The sequence below is a fragment of the Rhamphochromis sp. 'chilingali' genome (genome assembly GCF_963969265.1).
Source record: "Rhamphochromis sp. 'chilingali' genome assembly, chromosome: 9".
In the NCBI taxonomy this organism is placed as follows: domain Eukaryota; kingdom Metazoa; phylum Chordata; class Actinopteri; order Cichliformes; family Cichlidae; genus Rhamphochromis; species Rhamphochromis sp. 'chilingali'.
In genome coordinates, this window is record NC_137936.1 from 9563162 (window position 1) to 9571702 (window position 8541).

The 8541-nt window shown below is 39.2% G+C and overlaps 1 protein-coding gene across 1 annotated transcript in view; it reads right to left on the reverse strand.

Annotated features, from left to right (window-relative positions):
* Positions 1 to 296: 296 nt before the first annotated feature.
* The window catches only part of top1a (DNA topoisomerase Ia), a 10234-nt gene continuing 1989 nt past the window's right edge, over positions 297 to 8541 (reverse strand). Inside the window, exons 3-21 of the mRNA XM_080890941.1 lie at positions 6929 to 7025; positions 6710 to 6830; positions 5562 to 5614; positions 5370 to 5465; positions 5184 to 5253; positions 4981 to 5069; positions 4723 to 4838; positions 4522 to 4643; positions 4293 to 4415; positions 3751 to 3938; positions 3517 to 3661; positions 3054 to 3197; positions 2722 to 2907; positions 2574 to 2642; positions 2310 to 2424; positions 2023 to 2150; positions 913 to 1007; positions 648 to 797; positions 297 to 447 (exon numbers count right to left, since the gene is read on the reverse strand). Of these exons, the coding sequence (XP_080747067.1) occupies positions 345 to 447; positions 648 to 797; positions 913 to 1007; positions 2023 to 2150; positions 2310 to 2424; positions 2574 to 2642; positions 2722 to 2907; positions 3054 to 3197; positions 3517 to 3661; positions 3751 to 3938; positions 4293 to 4415; positions 4522 to 4643; positions 4723 to 4838; positions 4981 to 5069; positions 5184 to 5253; positions 5370 to 5465; positions 5562 to 5614; positions 6710 to 6830; positions 6929 to 7025 (2210 nt within the window). The 3' untranslated portion in view covers positions 297 to 344. The remainder of the gene's footprint in view (positions 448 to 647; positions 798 to 912; positions 1008 to 2022; positions 2151 to 2309; positions 2425 to 2573; positions 2643 to 2721; positions 2908 to 3053; positions 3198 to 3516; positions 3662 to 3750; positions 3939 to 4292; positions 4416 to 4521; positions 4644 to 4722; positions 4839 to 4980; positions 5070 to 5183; positions 5254 to 5369; positions 5466 to 5561; positions 5615 to 6709; positions 6831 to 6928; positions 7026 to 8541) is intronic.

Consider the following 8541-nt stretch of genomic DNA (forward strand, 5'->3'; position numbering starts at 1 on the left):
TCAGGTTTTTGTCCCAGAGTGTGGACAATCACAGAAGGTAAAAGGGTCTTTAAATTACAAGTAATAAGCCTTGAATCCTAGTCGTGGGTAAAGTTCAGTCTTGTTGCCCGATCTCAGATCAGATGTTTAGACTATCCACAACTCCCCCCTAACCCTTCATAATGGCCTCACATCATTTCATCTTGTCGCCCTTTTTGTTTTTCGCTCAAAAGTTCTGAAATTCCTTGTCAGGTCTGGCCACGGAGCAAAATTCAGTAAAGCTAAAAAACAAGTATCCAATTTTTTTTTTGGAAAAAAAAAAAAAAAAAAAAAAAAAAAAAAAGTATCATAGTTAAAACCACAAACTAAAATTCATAGTCGTCTTCTGCCATGTCAATGGCCCAGGCAAACTTCTCACGCTGGGTTTTGTTGTAGATCTTTTCCACGGGAATGCCCCACTTCTTACACCTACACCACAATGTCATAAAATAAAGGACAGGTTTTATTGCAGTAGTGCTTTTCATACTACATGTTACTACAAAAAGTAACAGGACACCTCTTAAATTGGAGTTGGTGCCTTGTCAGTGACCTTTGACCACCAAAATTAATTTGTTCATTTAGTACCTTTACTTTGTGACCATAAGGTAGAAAATTTAATAATCTCTTACCAAGCCACAGAAATGCGAGGATCCAGATAGTTGAGTTTGGAAGTACCGAGTGCAATCTGTTTATTCTCTTCTCGATCAGTTGCCTGCACTTCCAGCTTCATCAGTTGCTCTTCTATCCTCTGTACCGCTTTCTTCTTGCTCTCCACTGCCCTACAGAGAAAGCAGACAATGCAATACAAGCATGTAAACAAGATTCACAACAAGAGGGGAGAGAAAGAAAGAAAAAAAAAAAAACAACACTTTATTAAAACCTCTGACTACTTACTTTTTGGATTTTTCATCTTTTCGTACTTTGGCGTCTGCCTTGGCGCTCTTCAGTTCTCTCTTGGCATCAGCAAGCTGGTCCCTTTTAGCGTCAATCTAAGGATGACAGTAATCATTTCAGATGAGTTTGATCAATTTTATTTTTGATCAACTGGACCTTTTTATATTTTGGAGATTACATTTTACTGTCTAGACACTTCCATGCTCAGATTGTTTTTAACTTGAGACTATAGTTTAGTGTACCCCTACAGGGTGGCCAAAAATCAGAAGAAACATGATTCACATGGTGTAGCTCCGTCAGCTGGCTAGTGGCTATAAATCCCAAGGAAGCAAATGCCTAATGAAAAACTGTACTATAACCCCAAGTTGTACTGTGAATACTGCAATATCATTTAGAGGTCCCCCCCCCCCCTAAATTAGCAGGGATGACACCCAAAGTGCCTGAGTCAGGGAGTTTGAGTGCTCTGCATGGCACAACAGGAGAGCACTGCTTGATGGACACATCTCCAAGCATGGGTAAATCTGTCATGCATAAAAATAAAAGAACACAGCTGTAGGGATTTTTAAAAGTCAATTTAGATGACGGACAAAGTTAATTTTTTTTGTCTTCAAGTTGGAAAGAGAGGAGACAAAACTCATGGAACAATGTTCTGCAGTGCATGTTGGTCAGGCGGTCTTTAATTATTGTTTACAAAAACGCTTCAACCTTGTCAGCAAAGCCATTTAGTAAGTCATCTAATCCAAATGTGCCCACATGCTTGCCTTTTTGTTTAGGAGATAAACTACATAATTGCTTTAGTATGTGTGCACAAGGCCCTCACTACCCAGTTCCACCTTTTTGGTTCTGTAATCGTGTTAACATATTTCCTCAATACTCTGCATTTGAATGACTTCAGAGTTTTGATTTCTATGTAAAGTGGTGTGAAACTCCTCTTATGTTAGCAGCATTGTTGGTTGAGTTTAGAGTGAAAAGTCAAAAAACAAATATAAAAACTAAACTAAACAGAGCAATCTCCACACCAGGACTGGCAAAAGGAAACAAAATAAATAAAATAATAATTTTAAAAAAAGGACCATTTTCAGTTCACTGGAGTATGAAAAAAGTTTTTACCTTTGACTGCAAGTTCTGCATAGACTTCTCAAATGTCTTCGGTGGAGCCCTCTGATGGTTACACAGAATGGCCACTGCCCTGTTGGCCCTGTTATAGGACAGGATTTTGGCCGGAATGTTCTCCTCCGCTAAGATTATGAACAAAATAAATAAATAAAGTTATCACCACCCTGTTAGCTATACAACAGCAGACAAACCTACATAAAAAGCTTGCCAATAACAACAAAACCAGAACACAGTTTGCCGTCTCCCCTTGTTATTTCTACACAATTTACGTGGAAACACACCAGTCGTGAGCTCCTTCAGCTGCTGCTGCAGGGTGATAGAGGCGTTGTATGTACGGAAAACTTTGGCTGTCAGACCATCCATCAGCTCCTGAAGGTGCTTGTTCAGGATTGATGTCTGAGGAAGACATGCAATTAAGAAACCAAGTTTTAAAAAGGCAGATGGCGGTGCTATGAAAGTCATTTCAAATAAGGATTTATGTTGTGAATTCTCAAGTCATAAATTAAAGGGGATTTGTTTTCTTTAACTGGGTATATTTTACTTACATTCAGCCGATCAAATAGGTCATCATCAGGCTCTTTGTTCTCCATAAACAACTGTAGATTCTTAAATACCTGGAAAAGGCAAATCACACATAAATAAAGAAGCAGAGTTTACACAAAAGTACTGCATTTCAGTAAGAATGGTGCTCACCCTCTTCTCCACAGGGACTCTGTTGTAGTAGCGGATCGAGTCTTTACCCAGGAAATCAAACTCAACTACGTACTCTTGACCCTCGTTCTCTGGATAGAGTTTGATGTGTTCAACTCTCAGTGAGCAGCAGCCCACAGTGTCTGCAGTCTCTCCTTCTTCCTTCTCATTACCCGCTCTCAGAGCCAGCTAGTGTACACCAGACAAAGACAGTACCTTAAATGAGGTAGTGTTCAAGAACGCACCAACCCTCACATGCAATGTGAAGTCATTACACCATAAAACCTTCAAAATGCACCCACTCGATAATGCAAATAGCAGTAACAGGACCTCACCTTATCAATGAAATAGAGAGCCACAGCCCTCTGTCTGATCCTCATCTCCTTGGACTTCCAGTCTTCGCGGTACTGGGCTCTGATGCGGTCCACACATTTCTTCAGTCGACGTGCCGTTTCATACTTCTGCCAATCCTTCTCTCCCTGCAGGCAAAAAGATGAGACAGGAGTAACAAATTAGGCAAAGGTCTACATAAACAAGCATGCCCAATTTGATTTATGTGACAGCCAATTAAATTAGGTTTTTCCACAGGACAGGAGTATGTTGTGTCACTTTTTAAAAAAAATAAATAAAATAATAAAATCTGCTCTTGAAAGGTCTCAATTTTTACATTCCAGTGGAGCAAGCAACACAAAAGAGTCAGGAAAGTTTTAAGGAGACCACTGGACCATACAGCATCATTTCAACTTTGACTGGAGACAAAAAAAAAGTCTTTGTGCATGTGCCAGCTATGGTGCCTACCTTGATTCGAGAGCTCGGGTTCAGCATAATGTACTTGATGGAGCCTTGAATGTTTTCTGTCCACGACACCAGCCAAGTCACCTTATTGTCATGACGAACTTCTTTCCATTTGGTGCCGGGAGGAGGCTCAGGAACCTTGGAATCCCTATTATGGAACAGTGAATATTTAGTTATCACATTCTGCATTAAAAGCTGGTAATCAGCACGAGGAGAAAATAAAACTACTTTACACACTTGCTGCAGTTGATGATAATGTCTTGGGGCCTGATTCGGCGTTTGAGCATCCCCATTTTAGGATGGTCTCCACGACCACGAAACAGGCCTGGGGGCTCAATGCGGAAGTTAGCAATACGTTCCTTGTGGTTGTCCATGAGGCAAAAGCCATATTGCTGCAAGATGCGTTCATTCTCTTCCTTTATTTTCTACAAAAGGCATAAAAATTAAAAAAATTAAAAAATAAATAAAAAAGCTTCATTTTGCAGAGGTCCTTTAGGTACTCACTGTTCACTGGAACCATTTAAGTGCCAATTTTAATCAAATCACAGCAGCCTAACATTATGAATTTCTTCCTGACTAACTGATCAAGTTTCACAAGATGTGTGATATCAGTGGGGAAATACAGAATTAAAGCCAAGGAGAACTGAAACACACTTTTGTTATTAGGTACATGACATCCAGCATGGCAGAAAACTCTAGAGCCCTCTACAGGAATCAATGAATGTAAGGGTTTAAGGTTAATATGCTGTGTGCCCCACTACACGTAGGCAGCAGCTTACTTGTTTTTCCTCCTTAGACATGGCTTTCCTTGCTTCAGATTGTGCCTTGAAGTAGTTGCTCATTTCACCGAAGTCACACTTTTTCAGGTCTGTGAGCTTAGCCCTTTCTTCTGAAGTCATTTCCTGTGTCCAGAAAATTTTGAAAAAAAACTAAAGTAAATCAAAGAACAGATTTTTTGATATATATATTTTTTTATTTTATTGACAGGAGCAGAGATTTTAGGCTTACCTTCCTCCAATCTTTAAAGAAATTTTTACGGAAGATATCCTTGGTGGTATATTCATGATCCAGCATTTTGGCAAAGAAGGTCGCTACCTCCTCCGCTTCTGGGCTGAGCTTCATATGTTTACCTGAAATGTAAAAGTCAGACATTTATAATCACCTCAGAGTCCTTCACTAGCGTACAAGATGAACTGTGCAAAGCCTTACCATCATAGTAAAATTTGACATGGCTAGGAAGAGGTTCATACGCTGGTGCAAACACTGGCCCTTTGTGTTCAAGGAACTTCCATTTGACACCATCTGTGTATCTCTCCTCTTCCCACCTAGAATCAAGCAAATAAATCATTTTTACATAATGACAGTGAAAATAACAAAAACAAAACCAGCAACAATACATCCAGCTGTCCTGTCACCACACTGATAAGCATGTATGATTGGTACAGCTGGCTAACCCAATTAACTCACCATTTCCACTTCTCCTCAGGCTCTTTCTTTGCTTTCTTTTTTCCATCGGTTACTTCTTTTTTGTGTTTTGTTTTTTTGGACTTAATGTCCTGGGAAAAGGAAGTGAAAGTATTTAGTTCTTTCTGACAACGTAGGGATTAACATTTAACACAAAAGATATGGCAGCAAAACAATTCTGCCCTCTACTAAAGTCTCTTACTTACCTCGTCTTGTTTCCTTTTCTTGGCCTTCTTGTCATTTTCAGTTTTTATTTTTTTAGGTTTGAATTCAGCGCTGAAACAAAAACACTCTTTGTTATCAGGCCTCAGCAATACAACTTTACTTGCATGGATGACTACAGATGCTCTAACCTAGTGAAACAGACTACAGTCTATGAACAGAGAACTTACTCGTTATCATCATCATCTCGTTCTCTTTTTAGAGACCTCTCGTGTTTTGGAGAGTGGTAAAAATCATCCTCAGGCTCAGACTTCATATACGGTGGGCTGCCAAAGAAAACGCATTAAAAACAGAAGTTAGATAGCTTCATATGAATGCTGCATCCTGACAGCACTTAAGAGCAAAGTATAGTGCTGACATACCTGGCAAAGCCATTCTCCTTTTCCTTTTTTATTTTCTCATCAAAGGACTTCATCTGAAATGTTTACACAATGGCAGTAAGACAGAAGAGCCTGAAGTGCAAATAACAACTATGCCCACATACACGCAAAATTATAAACTCATACTTCCATTATAAAACCTCTCTACAGGGTTCAAAACTAATCTGAGAGCACCAAATCTAAGTAGATAAACACTGATATCAAGAGCAGTTTGACAATACATTATTATTTTAAGTAGACAACCCCATTAAGACTGTGCAATATGAAATATACCATAATGACATTATGTCAGTTATACTGCAAACCAGTCCCTGCCACAGACACAAACCTCTTCTTACAAACCTATGCAAGAATCCCGTGAAAGAATATGGAAAGAGTTTACGAATGAGAAGCAAAAGGAGTTTAAGTGCTCAAGCTAGAGCAAAGTCTAATGTTAGAACAGGCTTTCGCATTGGATGCCATAGAAAGACTCATGAAGATAACAGCATCCATTACAACATATCTATAGGGTTTTGTGACTTTAAAGCACTCTATTTAAGGTACACGACGCCCCGCTGAAAACACTTCACCTAAGTTGAACTGCCTCATTTATATTACGAGTGTCGAGCCAAAGTAGTGGAGGAAATCCACAACGTAGCATACTACGCTGCAACAGCAGATGTATGGACGACTTGAACAACGTATCCCTGCACGAGCTCAATGGTGCACTTCAGAGACTGGACACTCAGCATCCAGCAGTAAGGATAGCTGGAAACATCAGGAAAGCTCTGGGGAAACCTTGGGACTGTGTGGGGGTCATCTAGCATTTATCATTATGGATGTCGCCACACAAGTCCAATATGTTTTTAGTTTTTGAATTTAAATATTAAAGAGCAACAGCACTCTTTCCATATAGTGATTGTGATTTTGTTAGTGGGATAAGAAATGACTAACAGGAAATGAAATTCTGGTCATATCACACAGCTCTCCCCCTCCCATTTATCACATCTTTAAAAAAAAAACACAAAAAAAACAAACAACTATTTTAATCCATAATACCAGTGTATGATTTAGACAACATAATTGCCTAATGTAGCATCACTAAAATTAATTTGTAAATGTTACAATCATGTAGTTCCTTGGCAAGTCACCTTCTCTTCTTTCCTCTTCTCCTTGTGCTTTTCCTTATACTTGTCTGTGCTGCCATCTTTGTGCTTCATCTTTTCCTTCTCCTTATCTCGGTGCTTTTTATCAGAGGAATCCTTGTGATCACTATAGTGTTAGAAATTCACAACTTAATTTAACCTCATTCAGTTTCCACTATTTAAAGCAATCAAGCATGTCTAGCGAAGCACAAACACACACTATACCTGTTTCCATATTTTGATTTCTCCCGCTCCTTATCCTTCTTGTGGTCCTTATGTTTGTGTTCCTTCTCTTTATATTTGTCTTTATGCTTGTGAGAGTCTGAAAATAAAAACTGTATTAAATTTCAAAATAAACAAGACAATGATACAATGACGCACTGAATTAAAAACAACCGTCTGCTCACACTGAGGACTAATATGCAAACATGTGAAAGTGTGTTTTAATGCATAAGTAGCAAAAACAGAGTCCTCTCAAGCAGCCAAGATTGATAATGTCCAGAAAACTAGTCTTAAATGACAACTTTAACAGTCCACCTGTGTCTATTCTCTTAGTAGAAACAAATTACTCAGTACAAAAAGGTCTGTCCCAAATGAATGTCATGCAGGCTGCAAATAGATAATGTATTACACAGCAGCACAGCACCTCCTACTGCCACTATAAGCCGCATGCTTTGGACAATATGAAGCAACTAGCATGTTAAAACATGCAAGAGAACCAAATAGCCTTTTGAGTTTCTTTAATGTGCAAGCCAAGACTGGAACGTAATCCTAAAAGAGAGAGTTCTCAAAATTAAAGAGCTAACACCCCAACATTGTCATTAACAAATGCCAAATTAAATCTGGTTCTTTTACAGAAACTGTCCTTAGGTCTAAGGCAAAAGGAGATCTGAGAGCTTCTAGCCCATCTAACCAATGTGAATGTCTACATTTCCTAGAGTACAAGACAAAAATGGCACACATGTACCAATCATGAGAAGTTTAATCAGCGACCAAGCCCGTCTCAGAACAGATTCAGATCTTGCTCATTTAGTTCCTTTTAATTCGGATGTCTTTGTTCAGCCATTAATCCAAAGATGAGTTTTATTCTACTCCGATTTATGCCAGACTGCTTAGTGAAATTAAAAGCACTGTTACTAATAAACTACAAAGTTGTGCCAATTTAGCCAAGCCTGAAAGTAAAGACCATGTTAGCTAAGGGTCTGCAAGTACCACAGACAAATGTTGCCCTGGTGCAGAGTAATCAGAAGTGGAGTTGTGTCATAGCTAGGGGTGGGCCATGTCATATCACTCACAATAATACAGCTGAATTGGGGGGGAGGGGGCGGGTTGCCTCAGAGAAGAAGAAAAAAAAAAAAAAAGTGTCAATTTCATGGCATAACCATGTCACCCGATTACACTTAAGTGGGTCAAGAAGCACAAACTTATTAAAGTTGTGAAGGTGAATGCAGCATTACTGCTGAAGGTTTAGTTCCCAAAAAGAGCAGCTACTTCATTGGTGTGGAATATTTTGGATACAAATGAACAGATACAGAACAGACCACGATAGCATGCAAGGAGCGCAAGAAGTCAGTAATATAGAAATACGGGAAATATCTAACTTATTTCACCATCTCAAGCATCAGCACCCGAGTCTGTACCAGGAGTGTTTGAAAGCCAAGGAGGAAAGCTCTGCAGCTAATGCTACAAAACTAAAACAAAGTGAGCTAGTTCATCATGGAATCGCCGAGTCTCGCCAGTTGTACTCCATATGACAAGAAAGAAAAGCAAACGCAGGAACGATGTCACCATTTGTTTGGCGAAAGACATGATGCCAATCCAAACGCTGGAAAAGGGAA